This window comes from Tursiops truncatus, chromosome 7, assembly GCF_011762595.2.
Source record: "Tursiops truncatus isolate mTurTru1 chromosome 7, mTurTru1.mat.Y, whole genome shotgun sequence".
In the NCBI taxonomy this organism is placed as follows: Eukaryota; Metazoa; Chordata; class Mammalia; order Artiodactyla; family Delphinidae; genus Tursiops; species Tursiops truncatus.
In genome coordinates, this window is record NC_047040.1 from 39184336 (window position 1) to 39206072 (window position 21737).

General features: G+C 36.4%; 1 protein-coding gene across 2 annotated transcripts in view; it reads right to left on the reverse strand.

Annotated features, from left to right (window-relative positions):
- SLC39A10 (solute carrier family 39 member 10) overlaps positions 1-21737 on the reverse strand; it is a 113598-nt gene that overhangs the window by 4489 nt on the left and 87372 nt on the right. For both annotated transcript variants that reach the window (XM_019939241.3, XM_019939240.3), the window contains 6 exons: positions 21299-21468; positions 19358-19546; positions 15291-15411; positions 13690-14058; positions 12258-12338; positions 4084-4274 (listed from right to left, as the gene is read on the reverse strand). In XM_019939241.3, the coding sequence (XP_019794800.1) occupies positions 4084-4274; positions 12258-12338; positions 13690-14058; positions 15291-15411; positions 19358-19546; positions 21299-21468 (1121 nt within the window). The remainder of the gene's footprint in view (positions 1-4083; positions 4275-12257; positions 12339-13689; positions 14059-15290; positions 15412-19357; positions 19547-21298; positions 21469-21737) is intronic.

Here is a 21737-nt window from a genome sequence, read left to right on the forward strand (position 1 = left end):
AAACAATATCTTGGTGCTTTGGGGTTTAGGGAGGAGAAATGTAGCGTTAAGTACATAACGCCCGCCTAGGAAGAAACGTCCTTAATCATTATTAAATAATGAGTACAATTAATCCAACTTCCATGCTCTGACAGTGCTACAGTATATTTAACAATCACCTGAGGGTCCTATTGAAGAAGTACTTCATGCTGGTCATCTATTCTGTTTAGAAGTCTACGGCAGTAGTGTACGCTAATGGAGGTTACTGTTCTTATCCAGCAGAATTAAGTAGTTGTGACAGAGACGATTACAAATGTCAAAGCTGAATAATTGTGACAGAGACTATATGGTCCACAAGCTTAAATATTTACTATCTGTCCCTTGCCAACCCCTGGATTAAGACTAAAACTGGCCAGTTCCTACCTATGGTTTTAGTAAGAAGACTATTTTATTACGTTTTTCCCCAAGTTTTTATAGTTACAAAAACTTTCAGTTCTAACTTTCCTTAATATTTAAGCATAAACATTGTATGTTTCACAGAAATATCCCCTCTAGATATGTGCACATACCAACAAGAAGAGGCACCACAGTGCTTCAATTCTATCCTGAATGCCAACACCAATGTTGTCTGTCATAACCACAGCCAAGAGCCAGCCAGTACCTACCTCTATGACCACAGTTAACATGCAACAGTGCTCCAGATTGGTTGATAAACAGGTGCTATCCAAAGCCCCCTAAAAACCAGATGCTTCCAACTGGGTATCCTAAAGGTACTAAAACTTCTGGTACTGTTGCTATCTTACTGAATGACTCTACATCAATAAAAACTTCCCCCTTATAGCCAAAGTGGTCTTTGTAAAATAAAAATGAGATGTCATTGTTGCTTAAACCTTTTAATGGTCCCCCAAAATTTACAAGATAAGCTCTAATCTTTTTAACATGGCATGTTGTGTGACTCATGATCCGATCACCAACTACCTAATTAATGACACTGTAGATATATTATCTATTTCCTAAATGAACCCTAAAATACATGTGGATAGTTTGTCCCTGTCTTCTAGAATATTTAGGTGTTTCCAATTGTGACATTATAACTACTCTGCAAAGAACATTTTCATATGGTTTTATTTTTATTTATTTGCTTGCTTGTTTTATTAGCAGTAATCATTTTACTTTATTTCCTCAGAATACAGTCCCAGGAGTAGACTCACTGGTCAAAGAATGATGCTGTTTATTATTCTGTTTTCCTATATGCCCTTTCCTCTTACTTCCGATAAACTCTTTTACCTTCTTTAAGACTTGGCTCAAATTTCCTATTCCAGAAAAACTTCCCTAATTTTATTACCCAATTTTTTAGCCAGCCTCCCTCTGTAGTTCCACAAACATGTTGCACCACTCTATCATAACACGTATCCAAAGAATTATAATTAATGGCTGCTTTTCTTCTTCATTAGAATATAAATCCTTACTGTAATGACTCTCTGGTTCTTTTTAAACTTTTAGCTCTCTAATGTAAGAATTAGCTCATTCATTCTTTATTCAACTAATTATGAACTGCATCTCCAGCAGTAAATGAAATATGACAAAAACGCCTGCCTTCCCAGAACTGATATCATAGTGGGACACACAATGAGCTCAATACATGTTTAATGTGTTATTAGTAGATTGAGATACAAGTGCAAAGGAACAAAAAGTAAAGTAGGAATAGAGGATGTGAAATGTTGGTGCAGAGACTGAAATTTTAGATAGGATGCCTCAAGAAGTGAGGGAGCTAGCCAGGAGAATGTCTGCAAGATATCCCACAGGAGTGACCAGCAGGAACCAGGGCCTGAGGCACAGTGTGCCTCGTAGAGGAGCGGGAGAGGAGGTGAGGTAAGGTTAGGAAAGTTAGGGATGGAAAGGGAGAAGAAATGCTCGGGAGGATTAAAAACCCTGAAGGTCAAAAGAAGAACTTTGTGCTTCTACTCTGAATGAGATGGAAAACCATGGAGGGATCTGAAGCTCACAAGTGACATGATCTAATCTTACAAGGATCACACACACACAAATCTCCCAAGGTGCGTTGTAGATACAGAGTGTGGTGGACAGGGCAAGGGCAGAAGCAGGGAGAACAGTTAGAAAGAGAAAGATGATGGTGGCTGAAGTGAGAGTGCAGTGGAGGTGATGAGGAGATGGGAGCCCTCAGCAGATGTGGGAAGGACAGAAAGAGGGGAGTCAAAGAATGATACTCAGGGTTTTGATCTGCACAACCAGAAGAATAAAGTTATTATTAATAGATGTGGGATTCTATAGGTGGTGCTGGTGCAAGGAGCAGGGTTGGCAAATATCAAGAGCTAGTTTCTGAACATATTAAGTAGGCAACACCTTTTAGATATTCAGGTAAGCAGGTAGGCAGGCTAATCTGGAGTTAAGGAAAAGGCCTGGGCTAAAGATGTGAACTTAGGAATTATCAGCCAATAAATATTTAAAGCCATGAGACTAGATAAGATTACTTAGAGGCCTTTCACCAACATTCAGGGGTAAGGGAAGAGAAGAAGATCCAGCAAAAGACTAAGAAAGCTAGAAAGGTGGGAAGCCAGGAAGTGGTGGTGGTAGAGAAGCCAACGGACCTGGAGGCATCCCAAAGAGAAGAGAATGGTCAACAGCCAAATGCTGCTGTTAGGACAAGGGAAATGAAGACGGGCAGGGTAAGTGACCAGTGGACTGAGCAATAATGTCGTGGTCAATGGTAGATGTGACAAAGTAACATGGCAGAGCGGTCAGGGAGAAAACCTGATGAGCTAGACTCATGAGAGAAGAGAATTAAAAAACAAGAACGGGTGATTTGCTATAACAGGGAAGGAGAGTAATAAATAGGGTGGTAGCTAAAACTGAAACTGGATTTTAAAAAGATCCTTTTCCCCTACCGTTTTAAGATGGGAAAAGTAACGAGGTTTATACGATGACAGAAATGATCCAGCAGAGAGGGAAAAACAAATGATGCAGGAAAAAGAGGGGGAAATTTAAGGGAGTTAGTGAGAGAGGGGATAGATAAGGTCTAGGGAAAAGTTTGAAGGAGCTGGCTCTAGCTAGGAACATAAACATTTCTTCATAGTAAAAAGAACGACGTTAAACAGGCATCGATACAGGGAAATGAGTAGAAATGGTGATGAGAGCTGGTTGGAGCTGGTCTTGGTGGCTTCGCTGTTCTACATGAAATAGGAAGCAAGGTCATCAGCTGAGCGTGAGGACAATAAATGAGGTATTAGAGGCCTACGGAGGGGGGGGAAAATGGCTGCCTCTAGGTACAAAATATAAATAATTTTTATTTTTTCTTATTTTCTAAACTTTCTATAATAAATAGTCATTAAAAATTTAGGTTATATAATTTGATATGAGACTATCTAACAGATCCCACCAGAAAGAAAAGTGAATACAATATCTAGTTAAAAACAGAAAGTAACCAAATTGTTAGTTCTGCAAACGCACTGCCTAACGTATTTAGGATATTAAAGTAAAATTAATTGTTAGTGTTTAGATTTATTAACTTTAAACTGAAGTTAGAAATAAGGGAAATTACATAAATCCCTTGGAATATACATCATTTCTTGCAGAAGACTGGCTTACCTAAGGAGGTATAGTATTTCCTTCTTGTTTGCTATAAAGCAAGCTCGAAGAATTACTTTGTTAACAACAAAAAAACATTTACACCCCAATATTACAAAACCTTCAAAGTAGTATAATAATTCTGTAATTTTATCTTTTTGTGTGTGTGTGTGTGGTACGCAGGCCTCTCACTGTTGCGGCCTCTCCCGTTGCGGAGCACAGGCTCCAGACGCGCAGGCTCAGCGGCCATGGCTCACGGGTCCAGCCGCTCCGCGGCATGTGGGATCTTCCCGGACCGGGGCACGAACCCATGTCCCCTGCATCGGCAGGTGGACTCTCAAGCACTGCGCCACCAGGGAAGCCCTAAATGTCTTTTCTTTATTTAAGATATCACATGTCTTTAAAATGGGTTATATTTATTAGTCTTTCAAACTACATCCAGATTTCTTCCATTTTTGGAAGTTGCATTCTATTTACAGATTTAGTGTAACAACAAAAATATAAAATAAGCCGTCTTACCATATCCACCAAGGCTACGTAGAGGAACATGCCTGCAGTGATGGCAAAGATCCAGAGTGTGATGTTATTGGCATACTGACCAACAGCTGTGCCTATGAGCATGCCTATGTAAGCCATCATGGCAGAGAGGAGGTTGTATACAATTGCTTGCTTTACAGTCATGCCTGCTTTAAGAAGAACTGCAAAATCACCTGCAGTTAAGACATAATGTGAGTTTTAAAACCACAGGATTTTACACACAAATTCAGGAAAACTCCAATAAAAACAAAATTAAGAATGACATAAAAAAGACAGAGCTTTATAATGAAATTTCACTTTTTACTTAAACCTTAATACATGCAAAAACTTGGGTGAATCTCAAAGGCATGATGCTGAAAGACAGTCTGAAAGGTTATACATGATTCCATTTATATGATATTCTGAAAAAGATAAACCTATAGTGATGGAGAACACTCAGTGGTCACCAAGGGGCAAGGACAGAAAAGGGATGTGACTATAAAGGGATCGCATGAGGGGGTTTGTTGAGGTGATGGAACTGTTACCCTTGATGGTGGCAGCACTGACACAAATCTATATACGTGTTAAAATTCAAAGAACTGTACATCAACAAGCAAGGTCAATTTTACTGGATAATGTGAAATGAAAACTTTAAAAAACACAAGAAAAACATGAGAAAAAAAAGAACTTCACCACTGCTCTTTTTGTGAGCAGCAAATAGAGCTCTCTGCTCTGATCTCTGCCCTTTTTTCAAAGGGAAATGGGCTAAGAAAGAACAGAGGTAACAGACTCTGTATGCTGTTTATGTTTTATTTATTCCAAAAGAAAAATTAAATCTTAATTATGAAAATCGTAAAAATGTAAAAAAAGAATAAAGAGACTTTTCTTACTCATCTAAAGCTGGAACACTAGGTAAAGAAAGGATTAAATATTGTTTAGAGAGACATTACTAGAAGGGCAAAATGCTGCTAGAACTAATAGTCTTTAAGCTAAAGGGTCAAAAGCAATAGTTTTACTAATTATAACAATTTTTTTTAAACTTTTGTTACTAAATATGCCAATGTCCAATCAATTACTGAACATTCAGTATATGCAATACTGATGTGGGGGGCAGGGGCTTGTTTCTTTCCCTTAAGAAGGGATCTTACATGACTAGAAGTACATGATCTGGGTTGGGTTTTTTTTAAGTTATCATTACAAGGTTCTCATTTACAACAGAGAAGCAGAAGTTAACAACAAAGAAATCAGTGCAAGGCATTATTTTCCATGTTTCAATGAATTGCTACAAACTACATCCTGCAACATTATTTGGGAAAGTTAAGATAATACACCTAAGGAGATTATCTACCAATGGCTTCTAAACTGCCATTCTCCAGTTTTCCATCTAATACTATTCTTCCTACATCTTTTCCCTCTGATCCTAAATACTTAATTCTCCTGGTGAGACTTGGATTCAATGTCAGCTTTTACCTCTTCTCTCCCCTAGAGTTTTAAGCTCCTCTGGCCTTTCTTCATCGGCCTCCTCTAAGGAAACAGTTCCCTAACTTCTTCCTCTGCAAATTTCCTCACCATATTTTTAATAATTCACCCATCAGTTGTATTAAAGGGACAATTTCATTAAGCAGGCAGTTAGGTAATACAAAATGAGACTACAGAAGTGTCTTTTAGGTTATAAAATACAGTGTTTCCTTTTGTAATTTCAAAATAGGATTTTAAAAGGAGCATTACTGAATACTCAATGAACCAAATATCACAGGTAAAACTCTATCAATTTTGATGCCTTCCCTGACATTACTGCGTAGGAAGATGATTGCTTTCACCCCTGAATAACAACCAAACAGCATGAATTAACTAGTCAAGATTCAAGATGAATTATTTAGTTAATACTTTAAAAAATTAAGGTGTAACTTACATACACAATTCCCCCCTTTTTTGACCTTGTGTCCTATGAGGTTTGACAAAAGTACATACCATGTAACCATAACCGTCATCAAACTATAGAACTATTTCATCGTGACCTGCCCCTGCCCCCGCAAATTTCCTCAGGCCCCTCAATCCTAGGCAATCGTTGATCTGCTTTGTGTCCCTACAGTTTTGCCTTTCCCAGAACATCATATAAATTGAATCATACAGTATGTAGTCCTTTGAGTCTACACTTTTTTCACTTAGCATGATGTGTGTAAGATTCATCCATGTTACAATTTATATCAGAAAACCACTGCTTTTTACTGCTAAGTGATATCCCAAAGATGAACAATAGCTTATTTACCCATTCAGCAGCTTAAAGACGTTTAGGTTGTTTCCAATTTGGGGCAATTATGAATAAAGCCACTATATACATTCATAAATAGATTTTTGTGTCAACAAAAGTCTTCATCTCTTGCATGTAGATACGTAGGAGTGGGATTTCTGGCAGCAATTTATGAGAGTTCTGGTTGCTCCCCACCCTTTTCAGCCCACAATGACAAATCCAGTACCTGAATTCTCATGTGTTTATCTGTTATCGGTATAACTTCTTTAGTGAAATGCCTGTTCAAGTCTTTTACCCATTTTTTGTTGTTGTTGAATTGTTGGTTTTCCTATTCTTTAAAAATCCTAAGTTTTTTGTCAGATAAATATTTTCCAAATACTTATTCCCAGACTGTGGCTTGTCTCTTCATTCGTTTAAGTGTCTTTTGTGTAGAGTTTTTACTTTTTATGAAGTCCACTTTCTTACTTTTTTCCTTAGTGGAGCATGCTTTTGGTATTGTATCTAAGAACAACCTGCCTAATCCAAAAAACACAAAGATTTTCTCCTATGTTTTCTTCTAAAAGTCTTTTATATTTAAATTTTCTTCATTTAGATCAATGATCCATTTTGAGTTAATTTTTGTCTGTGGTGGGAGGATTTTTTTGCAAGTAGACATCCAATTATGGCAGCAACATTTGTTGAACAAACTATTCTTTCTACATGGAATTTCCTCTGCATTTTTCTTGGATTCTATACTGTTCCACTGATTTATGTGCCTATTCTGTAACCAATATAAATTGTTTTGATTATTGTGGATTTACAATAAGTCTTAAATTCAACTTTGGTGTACATTTTCAAAATTCTTCTGGCCATTCCTTTCCCTTTCCATAAAAATTTTTGGAAAAAACTCATTTATCTCCAAAAAAGCCTGCTGGGATTTTAACTGGGAATGTAATGAATCTATATAGAGAATTAGTATATTAAAAATACTGAGTCTTCTGGTCCATAAACCTATAATAGATCTTCATTTAGGTTTCCTTTGATTTCTTTTGTTGGCAAATTGTAGTTTTCAGCATACAGATTCTATGTAATTTTGTTAGATTTAACCAAAGTAGTTTGTGTTTTTTGGTGTTACTGTGAACAGTACTTTTTTTTTTTTTTTTTTTTGCGGTGCGCGGGCCTCTCACTGTTGTGGCCTCTCCCGTTGCGGAGCACAGGCTCCGGATGCGCAGGCTCCGGACGCGCAGGCTCAGCGGCCATGGCTCACGGGCCTAGCCGCTCCACGGCATGTGGGATCTTCCCGGACTGGGGCACGAACCCGTGTCCCCTGCATCGGCAGGCGGACTCTCAACCACTGCGCCACCAGGGAAGCCCAAAAACAGTACTTTTTAAAAATTTCAATTTCTAATTGTTCATTGCTAGCATATACATGACTTTTATATGATGTTCTTGTATCAAGATGAATTATTTCATTTAAAAATCTATCTTTGTCCTAGTCCTATCTCAGGTTATAATTCCTCAAAGTTATCTGCATATTTTTCTACCCTTCCCTTCTCAGTAAGAACCTGTATAAACATTTGAAAAATAAATCAAAAGGAATATCCACGTCGGAATTTACACTGAATAAGCGAATCTATTCATCTTTTGATAAGTCAATATTCTTTCCTTTCTGCTGACAAAGGATATCATTGGCACAAAGAATGAGGTGTGTTTGCCAAAGCTGTTAATGTGATCCAATGTTATAATTATGTCAGTATCTGTTAATATCAACTCTTGAGATTTTTTTAAGTATTTTAAGGTTCTTTTTGTCTTAAATAATGCATGTATACATATGTATAAATCTAAACAGTGAATGTTCAATTTTTCCTGGACAATTCAGCACATTATGAGTATCTTATTTTTAATTTCTATTTAACTCAGTACACATGAGAGGAAAGGAAAAAATGGACAGCATTACAGATAGCCTCTCTAAGCGAAGTCTTAATAACATAGCTACATTTATTTATCAAAATGTTATTTCCTTGAAGTTGAAACATTACTCAATGTCAAGAAGAGAGTTTGGATCATCTGCCCTTCTGGATTATCCTCAACCTCACTTCCCCTTTATACATTCTTATACAGGTTTTCTTACAAATTATTTTTCAAATGTTTCAAATACAGCTCCTTACTGAAAGGGTGGAAAAAAGTGGAGAGAATGCAACAAAATAATATTGCAACTTACTTAAATTCAGCTATACAAGTTTGGCAAAAATAGAAGAAAGAGTAGTAATAAATCAGGTAATTTCATCCATTACCACACCCCGCAGCAAACATGAAATGAGAGATATGGGTTCTCTATTTCTTCAGATGGTTTCAATTTCTGCACACCTCAGAGTGAACCTCCCTATACTGTTTTAAGGTTTAAAAGTACACATGGTTTTTCATATCACATTCCTAAACACACAAAAAAAAACCCTACCTGGAACACCATTAGGGAAACAGCAATCTGTTCAGAAGAGGAACATCAAATCTTGGAATTACTGACTGGACTGCGGATCAGGATCTCCAAGGTACTACAATGTAATTTCAACATAAGTGACCCCTGAACAACGCAGGGCCCCAGTCGAAAAGCTGCATATAACTTACAGTCAGCCCTCCATATCCTCAATTCCACATGTGAAGACCAACTGCAGATCGTGTAGTACTGTAGTATTTACTATAGAAAAAATCTGCACATAAGTTGACCTGTACAGTTCAAACCCATGTTGTTCAAGGGTCAACTGCACATGTTTTCCCCCTTAGGGTATGACTTTAGTATAGAAATCTCAGATTAGTTTTAGGAATTCATAATAAAAAATTTAGCTAGGGCAAAACAGGTTTTATATTAAATAAATTATCCTGGAATGTGACGTATTATGTTGCTTTGCCAACATCTTAACCTATTAAGTGGGAAGAGGACTTGTCGCTATCCACCTGCCATGCATCTATCTCAGCCTCCAAGGGACTGATTTTTCCCTTGCCTGGGAATTCTGACTAAGAAGCTTCTATGTCTGTCTCTATATTCTATTCCTCCCCAAGCGAGTAAGAGTAGATAATCTAATCAGAGCAGAGGCATATATCTGGCCCTATTTTACCAAAGTACTTCCATTACTATGCCTTAAAGGCAAAAATTAGGCTCCATGAGCTTTTTTTTTTTTTTTTTGCGGTACGCGGGCCTCTCGCTACTGTGGCCTCTCCCGTTGCGGAGCACAGGCTCAGCGGCCATGGCCCACGGGACCAGCCGCTCTGCGGCATGTGGGAATCCTCCCGGACCCGGGCACGAACCTGTGGTCCCCTGCATCGGCAGGCAGACTCTCAACCACTGCGCCACCAGGGAAGCCCACGTGAGCATTTTTTAAAACTTCCTTTAGACCACTTCCACCTTGTTGATGGATAAAAAAGCCGAAGCCTTTTCTGTCACCTCCAGAGGAGGAAGCTGAGTTATTTCTTTATGATCTTTCTTCCCTAGAGCCCAGGCAACTAGAATATGGGGCAGTTTATGTCAATTTAGCACAAGGCATTGGGGGAAATGTACATTCTCATAATGTCTCACTCCTCTCCTTCTGGCAAAGCAGATGTATACTCTGGATTGGTATTTCCTTTCACAGCAACAGTAACACCTTAATCTCTGGTTTGTGGGGTAAAACAAATAAAGATTTTGGGTCTCAATATTTCACTGAGGTGTCCTGGCTCAAGCTTTTACCAGAGCTCTGCACTGGGTATCAAGCAAGCGCTTACCTAGCCAGTAAGATACGTATTGCATTTGTTTTACATGTGGCTATTGTTGTGTGTCACTCCCTCAATAAGAAACAATAGGAAAAAAAAAGGAGTAAGTGCCAGGAAGGCAACCATGCCTCATTTCCAAACTCTCTGCTACCAGTTCTGTGCTGAAGTGGATCATGGGGGGTAAGGGCAATTCAGTATAAACACACTTAATCATGAAGTGGCCTGACATACTACTTTTAGGGGGTAGTGGGTGGGTAGGAAGGAAGTTGAAGGTTTCCCTAGCATACTGTGGATGTGTGTGTGACAAAAAAAAAAAAAAAAAAGAAAGGTTAAAACTATTAGGCAATGTTTCTCATATATAAAAACTGACAAGTCTTGATTTGTGTTGCTATGGAAGTGCAAGGAAGTATTTGGCATATCATTCTCTTACTAACATAGGAAAGTAGTTAGAGAAGGGTGTTGAGATACAGTATCTGCACAAAAGAACCTACATTGTAGGAAACAGGACATCTATTTGGGGCTTAGTATATTTCCATCTAAAATGGAAATACATTAAGCACCAAAAGAAGGACCTAGAGAAAGTAAGTGATAAAGTTTAGAGGAAACAGTAATCCCGAGGCATGGGGTACCGGAGGACTGTACTGAAGTTACAGGAAAAAAGACTCTTAACATGCTATACTAGATAGAGCTAGTAGGACAAGCCAATTAGGAGGAGGGAATAAGCAGAGAAACATGTTCAGGCACCCAGAGTGCATGTTTGGTGAACTGTGTTTGGGTGAAGTGGAAAACGGCAAGTACAGTGAGTGAGGCGGGAAAGGTAGGTAGAAGCAGATGTGAAGGTCATTGAGAGTAGAACTAATGAATCTCAGCTTTTGCTTTATATATAAGGGAAGGGGACTGAAAGATTTTGATTAAATAAGCAAGTCACATAATAACACAGTCACATGGCAAGAAGATATATCTGGCAATAGGTATAAAAGACACGCTGGAAGAGAATGAAACCAGAGATATAAACGTTCACTATGTAAACTGCCCAAGCAAAAGACAATGAAGGGTCTGGGTAAAGGATTATGTGGCATAAGCAAGATATATGACTGCATGTCCAAGGTTGACAAGGTAAACAAAACTATAAGGAATCAAGCCCTAAAGAATCAGCACCAAATAAGCATTAAGAGATTTTTTTGCTTTATGTGAGCAGTTGGTAACTTTCTAAGAAAATTATATGAATTAATTCTATTCAAAGGGAGCAAATAAGTGTACTGCCAATCAAGACAGTCAAATGATATGATAGATGTCTCACAGCCTGATAAACTCAAGAAAAATCTTAAATTAGAAAGGGCACATGAAGAAATTCCTTGGATACTGAAAAGATGTATTTTTTTTCTTTCAAATTAACATCATCTTCACATCCCTCAGATATTTTCTGTGTGAATGTACACATTTTTTTCTTCCATTTTTCAATTTATAGAAGAAGGAAACCAAAACACAAGAAGAGAAACTAAAAAACCATTGCTAGATCAATAAATGCCCACTAAAACAACAGAGAAATATCATTGTACACCTTATAAATTGGCAAAAATTAGAAAGTTAATGCCAAGCGTTACCAGGGATGTGGAAACATAGGAACTCTCAGTTATTGCTGGTAGAGAGGACACTAGTTCAGTTACTCTGGATAGTGATATGGTACTCTTAGGCATGCATATCTTAGGACCCATCAATTCTGTTCCCAGGTATATACCCCAAAAGATGTTCTCACAAGGGTCTCTAAGCACCAAGTCTACCAATGTTCAATGCACCATTATCTGTGGTGGCAGGAAATTAAAGAACAGGTGGTGTGTCCAATACTAGGTGCTAAATACGTAAAAATGTGGTAAATGTACACCTCTGAGTACTGGGCAGAAACAACATATTAGATTAACTCATGGTAACCTGCTTGGAGTTTAAAAACGTAATGATTAGTAAATAAGATAAGAAACAGAGTGGGCTATAACATAATATTGTTTACATAAAATAAAAATACATATAAAACAATACACATTTTTTAGAAGCACATTAACAAAAATTATACAATAAACAAGAGAATGATGATACTGTATACTTGCCATCAGCCATTTTTTATGCTTTAACATCTCTAAAATTTAGATGCATTTAGATTAAGTCTTGCATTTCATGAAATCTGGTAAAAATTTTAAGGTCATGTTACCTAATTCATGTGGCAGTTCATGACAGAAGACAGCTATAGAAGTACTGATTCCGCCCGTCAGTCCAGCACTGAAAGCTGCTCCTGAGGTGGGAGGGTGGAGGGGAGGAAAAAATTCAAGTGATATTTACTGATCTTTTGTTTTTCTTTTTTTTTTTGCCGTACACGGGCCTCTCACTGTTGTGGCCTCTCCCATTGCGGAGCACAGGCTCCGGATGCGCAGGCTCAGCGGCCATGGCTCACGGGCCCAGCCGCTCTGCGGCATGTGGGATCTTCCCAGACCGGGGCATGAACCCGTGTCCCCTGCATCGGCAGGCGGACTCTCAACCACTGCGCCACCAGGGAAGCCCTGTTTTTCTATTTTCATTCATAATGACAGCTGCATTCTCTTTTGCCTATCTAAATTAATTTCATAATGTATGAGTGACTCAGTAATCTCACATACTATAGCTTTTGAACATACAGTGAGTGGAAGTGCAATAGGTATGTGACAACCAGAGAAAGAGCTACTCAATGAAAGAAACATTCCCTATTGAATTAAATTCTCTATTTGTGTAACCTTCTAATTTACTAATAGCTTCAGAGTAGTAACAGTTTTTAGTGTTTCAATCCCTGACTGGTAGTGTGAAACCCTCAATCTTAAGTCATATAAGTCTATAATTGCACTTGCTCTCGCATACTAATATTTATAGATATTTAAATGCCTAGTATCCTTATCCAAACTTTTCTAGGTCTAGAGCATAAATGGCATAAATTATTATTTGTCTGATGGTCCTGAATACTGAAATCAGAGGTACAAATGCATCTGATTCTACTAGTAAAATCCTTTACTCTTTAACACCGACAGCCACTGTGGCTTCAAAAATATGGTCTCTTTTGAAAGAAACCAAGGCCTACTTCTGAATGATTATTTAATAGAGTCTGGATCTCAAAGAAAATTATGTATTGATCACATTTAATGTTCTCCTAAACTGGTAACATCAGTACATATTATCAAGATTCTAATATGATGTTTGAATATGATATAATGGATTTTTACTATTGTAAAATTTTTCTTCACTTTTTCAAATGTAAAAGAATTTTTAAACCCAAGATTGAAATTCATTTGTTCTCAATCAGAGACATATAAATGTATTGAAAATATGTTAAGGTAGCTTCTTCAATATGGTAACTATGCCTTCAGTAAGAAATCAAGGTATCAAAGAAGTACACTGTGGAATTTGTTTATATGTTCAAAGAAAAACCCACTGAAATTATACCTTTATGCCCCCAAGTAAACTTATCAAAAACACTAACATAGCCTTTGGAAAAGCCAAATGACGGAATAATATATAATAATATATTTGTTAAGCTCCAAGACAGTACTAAAACAGTGGAAGAAGGAAAATGGTCTTAAAGAATAACAAATTATAACCCAAGTTTCAAGCCTACTTACCAATTGCTAACCCATCACTGAAGTTGTGGATGCCATCCCCCATGATCACCATCCAAGCGATATTAGCTATTCCTGTTTCTTTCAGATCTGATCCGGAATGACAGGGACCGTGTGAATGATGAGAATGTTTGTGGTGCCACTGATGATTATGCTTCCTCAGCACAGTTTTACTCTCGTCATGGTGGTTGTGTGCAGCAGCATGGAGATCATGCTCATGAATGGCATGTAATCCATCACTTTGAGAATGGGCCATGATTTTCTCCTCTTCTATACAAAGATAATTTTTAGGAGGGGATTCTTGTTGGCCTTCTAAATCTGTCAGTTCAGTTTCATTAAGTCGATCTTCAGAAACAACCGAGTCATCAGTTCCTATATTTATAATGGCAAAGGATATGCTTTATCAGCAAGTAAATGAATGCATATTTGCTTAATTTAAACCCAGGCAAAATAGCAGTGTAATGAACATTTACTAAGTGAATGTCTTTAAAATTCCTAAATAATATAAAAAAACAAATCAAACTAATAAATAAGTAAATACACATGTGCACAAACACAAAACAAACTGGGGTTTTGAGAGTCCAAAAGATGAACCAGATGAAGTAAATGGAAGGGAACTGAACTAGCAGGTGAAGTGAGGACATAAATTGGCATGCATGAAGATATTGTGAAACTTAAGGCGCACATCATCAACAGTTGATGAAAATAAAAGGGTGGAAAGTTACTGTAGCATTCACAGGGTAACAAAATATGCCCATAATTTTTCAGAGAACAAAGTTTACCCACTCTAACCTTCTCTTATCATTTAGAAAACAAAGACAAAATTTAAATCACTTGCATCCTCTAGTGCTCTACCTATCTGACCAAGATCAATTCTAGATCATTACTAGAATGAAGCTCAAAAACCCATACAAGTGATAACACTGATACTTTTTTCTTTTTTTAGTTAAGGTTGTCCTCTCACCTAGTTTACAAAAGCTATTTATTATGTGACAAAGATTCTAATGCTTTCCAAATTGTATTTTGGGGCAGAGTCTACAGTTAGCATCTAGGCTCTCCCTTTTCTACAGAAAATCCTTAGTACACTCAGGGGAAACACAAGTTCACAAAGGGGAAAAATTATGTTTAAATATTATTTCCCTGAAAATTGTAAGCTACCTCATTACATCTATCATGAAACACAGTAGATGAATGGATGAGCAGAGATTTTAAGTACAGGGACCACTCTCCTTTAAGTACAAAGACCAATTCTCCTTTTCTCACATGAAAACAATCACATATGGAGGGCATGGAGATTTTTGCATTACCAAGAAATAAAACACTAATCCAAAGCCGTTCTGTTTATTTCATTTTTTTCTTCTGTAAAGTAAAAAGTGCAACGTGTTCCTTGCCCTGTAATATAATTAATTGGTCCCACATTCCAGTATAAGTAACACTGAAAATAACAAAAACACTAACAAAATCAGTTAAGATATATGTAAGGAAATAAAAGAAACTAGTATTAGAGAAGCAACAAAGACAAGAAATTTCAAACAACTCAGGCACAGTTTAGAAGCAATGTTTCAATTTTTAAAGGTTTCTCTTTAGTCAGAACTATTGTCTACCGGCAAGAGGCTTGAGCTGAAGCCAGTCAGCATCTGGTGTATTATTTAACTTATGATCTGAAAGCTTCCTTCCAATAGCTGATTCTTCTGTGTTTTGCTTCATAAACCATTTCTGTTTCCCCTGAAAAAAACATCTGGTGTTAGCATTGAATCTACAGCCACAATTAGCAACAGTATTCACTTGTTAACATCTATGGGGATAAATGGTGGTAATTTTATAAATTATTTAGAAAAGGAGTGAGAAAAATTTTTTAGAAGTTAATCAAAGGGTCTACCAGATGAAAAATCCAACTAAATTTGCATGTTATTTTTTTTCGAATACTCGACTAAAAGGTCCAATTCACATACTTTCAAGTTAAGAACAGGGTACATAGTACTGTATTATTATATGCAACCTGAATGAAATGTGTGAAATATATGTAATATCGCTCTCATTTAATAGTGTGTGGGAATGGGAAGTTCCAAAAAACAAAAGCTTAATCCTTCCAATTTCATTCTGTGTTTAACACAATCTCACTTTTCCCCATATGTGACGTAATAGACAGAGTCAAGCTTGACTTAAAATCCTAAATTTACAGTTTACCTCTATGAGATTTAGAGAAGTTTGTTAAATTTATTAAACCTAAAAATACTCATCTATAATATGAAAATGAGATTCTTGTAAGGATTAAATGAGGTGATGTATGAAAATGACCTATCAGTAACTGACTTAACAGCTATGCAATCAAGACACGTTTTCTCTCATTTAATCTGTCCTCTACTAATAAATCCTAATTATTGTAATTCATTGTTTAAGTTTGGATTTTCCTACATTCTCTCTTAATAGTCTGGTTTCTTCTCATCAGTCTATCACTAACAACTCTTCCAACTTAAATTTCTACTTTTAATCAATGTTCATTTTAAAAAGCAAATAATCAAGTATGTTAGAACAGTATGAAAGTAAAAATCAAGTTCTCTGGAAGATCCTTACTGACTGGCAGAGCATTTCCTTGTTGGTTTTATAAGCTGTGAGCTATGTTTCAGATGTTTAAGTCTTCCAACTGCTGCATAAGTAGGCTTCTTGTGGCTAGTTGAATGTGCAGCAGAGTCTCCAAAGATGGCCATCATCAATTTCTTCCCTCCCTGTGTAAGGATTCTTCTCCACCCATAAGGAGGTGGAGTCTATTCCTTGCCCCTAAATTTTAGCAGGCCTTTTGACTTGCTTTGACCAACAGAATACAATAGAAGTGATGCTGTGCCAGTTCTGGCCTAGTCTGAAAGAAGACTGGCACCTTTTGCTTTCGCTCAGGGAGTCTGGCCACTATGCTATGAAGAAGCTCAGTTTAGACTCTGAAGAGAGGCCATGTGGCGGAGTACCAAGATGCAGACACAGAGTGAGGCATTCTTGGACCTTTCCAGCTCTGCACTGCCCTAGCCAACCCAGATTAGCAGAGTTTGAGTGAATCACTCTAGCTGATGTCAAGTGGAGCAAAAGAACTGCCCAGCTGAATCCTGCCTAAATTCCTGACAAAATTAAAAGAACTAATAAGTTGTTACAAGCTATTTTTTGGGTTGTTCTGCTTCATAGCAATAGAAAACAGAAACTGGGGGAATAGAAAATGTTCAAAAGAAAATAATATGGAGACATCCTAAAGAGAAGAAAAGAAACAGCAGTTTTAACATGAGTTAAAGAAGAAAAAAAAGAGAGGAAGGAGGAGCAAACAACAGTACAAAAGTCAATGAGACAGACATAGAAAGGAAAACATCAGCTGGGATTTTGTTTAATTGCTTTGGTTCTGATTGTCCATTTTCCTAAAAACTTGCCAAATCATTACCCTCAAAGCCGCAACTTGCTGAACTAGTCGGCATCTGGTGTATTATTTAACTTATGTTCTGAAAGCTTCCTTCCAATTCTTCTATACAGACGGTCAAATGTCTGTTCTATTCAAGTATCACTAATTCCCTTTCTTCAAAAAATGCTATATACTTTTTCATCTTAGTTACTTATTGTCCTATTTATTATAAAGGAGGTGTACTTATTTATCTCCCTAGACTCCTTTCTTTGATGTACTTGATGAATTCCTCACTATTGCATTTAGAGTACCCCTCTGCAAATGGTGTTACTTTCAGTTTTTTACTTCCCACAATTTCAAATTTCCCAAAGCCTGCCATATTTTAGGGACTCTATTCTTCTATATTACTTTACTTTATAAAAATAAATGTGTTTAATTTTGCCAGTAAGTCTAGGTTCAAAATGAGATCAAGGTTAAATTATAAAAAATATAAAACCACTTTATTTTGAAGGACTATCTCTTGAAGCACTACATTTTATACTTATCTGTAAATTATACAGTCCCTAATATTTTGTACACATTCAATACTTCATATTTGCTGCTTCAGTGTTAGTAGGTACACACAATTGAAGAAAATTAGGGCTTCACAGTAACTCCAAAACTTCTTTATATACTTTGCAATTTGTATTTGTGTTCTAAATTTGGTATTCACAGAGATGGACTTTAAATTCTTTATCTAATCAATGTTTTCTTATTGAGCCCCTCATTTAAATAATTCTCTTAATCATCTTCTCTTTCCAATTCCTTATGCCATGATTCAAGCCCTCTGCACCTCTCTTCTAAATTATTCTGAATTAATCTCCTTCACTGACTCATTTCCCTCCAGCCAATCTCACCTTGGCATCCCTCCCACCACCGTCAATTCTTCACCTATCCACATGACCTTCCACATGGCCCTTCCCAAACCAAATGCTGTTAGATCTCCTTCATGTTTCTCTAAGTTGATCCTTCCCAGTTCCTTTGAGCATTCCTCAGATAAAACTTCACTGAGCGCACCATCTTGATCAACCCTCCTTTGGAAGCAATTAAATATGATGCCCTGACTAAAATATGGCCATTAAAATTAAATACACTACTTGGAATATGATATGAAAATACAGATGAGAAGTAGGATTTATTTCCCATGCATTTAGATAGCAACTGGTAATCATGATGAATGAGTCATAGTTTCAGAGCTAGTTTGTGGCTGGGCAAGAACTAGAATCACTCTCCCTGAATACCATATTTTGTCCCAAGGGGATATATACAAAACACATACATACACAAACAAGAATATATCCATAAAAATAGCATTAAAGTTTTATCATAAGAGTGGGCTGTATATATTATGATAATGACTATCCAGTGTTCTTGAAGAATTTTTTTCTGAATATTTGTAGTTAACTAACAAAATATAAACATTTTCTAACTCGTTATTGTGGAAAGCTTTCTAAAAGTGTCCTCTGGATTTCCTTACTTAAACAGAATATACTGAAGACAATCAGCATTAATATCACAAACATGTTAAGTGAGAGATGTATTCAAGACAGAGCCTTAGAGACAGATGTGAACCAATGTGAACAGGGAGGAGTGTAAATCACAGTGAATGGTAATACCTGAACTTACTTTCTTGGGGAAAAAATTCTTTTAGGTATTTATCTTATTCTAATAAATGTGACATGAAAGACAGTTCAATAATCCAAGCATCATCTCTGAAGTGTTTGTCACTCTTGAGATGAATCACCATTTCCTTCATTTCATTATATTTTCTTCCTACAAAGCCCCCTGAATCTAAATTCTTCATACCTCTAGTGCTTACACCATTGGCAAGGCATTTCTGGTAAAGAAATGTGTTGTGCAAAAACATTTTCATTAAAAGATATGGCAATGAAAGCCCCCTATACTTGAAAATATTATCTATGAAGACCAATGAGATTTGCTTCTATTTATACATTTTTGCATTTTTAATAAGAATAAATTGGCCAATAACTTTTTTCAGACTATTTAAATCAATTAGATAAGAAGCAACACAAAATTAACTGAAACTGAGACTCCTATATCTTGATTATAAATGCCAAAACAAACGTAATGACAAAAAAATGGCAAAGATCAAAGTCAGTTTTTCCTCTGAAGATAATCTATTAAACGATATTTAATACACACCAACACCATGATTAAGAAAAAACATAAGGCCCAAAAACAATGGTTTTTGAGTTTTACCTCAGAAAATAAAATAAACAATTAAAAAACACTTACCCTTTGCTGTTTGTAGTGCTTAAACATTCTAATGCAATGTTCAATGATAAATAGTAAGTAAATGCCTCCTAGAGCAACAAGTCCTTTCAATACAGCATCATATTCTTCTAGAAACTTCTTAGATTCGTGTCCATGAGAATGTCCATGCCCATGTGCATGTTGATGACTGTGATCATGTCCACCCTGAGACTGTTAATAAGAATAAGAAAAACTTCTAAACAAGTAATTTAAATGCTATTTTGAGAATATAATCTCCAGAAAAAATATCCCCTATTATCTCAATTGAATATAAGTAGTCTTCCATTTAATTTTGCTATCCTCAGTGGCCTGGAAAGTACTACATTTCATGGTAACTCTAAAACAAAGACCAAAAACTCAAATGCCTATCAGGTTTAAGATACATCCTACAGTAAAAGAATCAAACCAGCAGTAAGATAAGAGGTAATGGTGGGTCCTTCATAAACTGAAGTGAACATGTCCCAGATATATGCCTTAATATTCAGTAATTTAACCTTCTCTTAAGCTGATTATATTTTTCTTTTGTAAATTATTTCAAAGAAGTGATGAGATGTTATGTCTGCATATACTGCTGAACATGAGCAAAAGAATATACTTAAACATGTGTTTAATTTTCTGTATTTTAATTCTTTATCTTAAGAGAATGTAAGAGTTAGAGAACTGGTCTTCAGTATTTTCCCTCCTTGTAACATTTGCTGTATTCCTTCCCTATTTGCTAGTGGTCAACAGAAGAGGTTTCTAAACCTCTCAAAGAAGATATGACCATTACAAAAGGTAATAGCTTCATTTAATTAACACTTCTTAAGAAAAAAAAAAGTTAAATAGCACTTAAACATTGTTCGCACTTCAACTGTTCTAATTTATTAGGCCCAGTTCTGAAACAGACTGTTGCTATGCCTGGTGGCTGGTAGAAAGGGCAGGCAAAGGGTTGCAATAAGGGAGAAATAAATAAATAATATATAATAAATCAACAACAAAAAATGCATATTCACGGCCTTAACATTAATTTTTTTTAAAGGCAATGCCATGCATTGTTCTAGATACTAGACCTGGAATTCTCAACCCCGAGTGCAGAAGGCGAGAAGAGGTGCACACAACATAGAAATACAATTCTGTCTCCCAAATACTCCTGAAGGGAGGTGATGAGAACATAAAAAAATATTCAAACCTATAATTTTACATTTGGAAATGAAAAAAGCCCTGTTGTTTTTTTATTTGAAGGAAAGACAGTAATACTGGCTCAAACACTCTTAACTGGTGACAGATTTTAAAAGGTTAATAAGCAAGGTAAAGGTACTAGGAGTGTGGGCTTATGATCATATCATTAGAAGTGTTCCCAAATGGAAGAACACAAGTGGCACACCAGGTGAAAAGATAAATGGCCCCATGGGTAAAGAGCTAAATGCCTAAAATTGTTAACTGAGTATGTCTGCCTATTCCTGCTCAAATAAGGATGCCTGTGGAGCACTGGCTATGTGTACAATCATCATAAAACCCTATACGTTTCTTCTAATGGCTTTCTTGATGTACCATAAAGATAAAAAGATAAAACACTCATTGATGTCCAAGTATTCACTTTCAGAACTGCTAATAGAGCATTTTTTAAATTTCAGTTTTACTGAGGTATAACTGACATAAAATTGTAAGAGAGTTAAAGTGTACATTGTGGTGATTTGATATGTATACACTGTGACAGGTGAAGATAAAACTGACACTACCAGTTTTTTGTTGTTGTTTTAAAATCTAATGATTCAATCTATTTTAATATTGCTTAATTTAAAACTGTACGAATGGAAAAAATACTTCATCCTATAAGCAAATAAAACAACAGAAATACTAGATTAGTATGTTACAGCTTGCAAATGAAGGATCCTTTTAGCTGAAATATTTTTACTTCTTAAAAAGATTTAAAAGATTTCTTACATGGGGCAGTAGATGAAGAAGGGCATCTCCACTCATTGTTCCTACAGCTAGTGCAACAAGGAATGTGAGAAGAAATTTGAAGCATCCTTGGTTAATGATGGGAACCAAGATCACTCCTAGCAAGGAAAGCAGGCTAATAACAGTGATAGAAATGATACCACAAATCCACGCTGTAGGAAGAAAGTAATGGTCAACATTAGTATGACAATATAAACCAAAAAAGCTCCAAAGAAGAAAAAACATAGGATAAATGAGTCATGGAAGACTGATTACCTTACCTAGACTATGCTTTTTAAGAAAACTTTATATTTTGGCACTACTGTGTTTAAAAACAAACAAAACAAACAACTATATAACCAACTTGAATGCTTAAAAAAAGAATTAAACTAAGACCAAGTTATAAATAGTTATCTTCAGTGGTCCACCTTATTAGAAACAG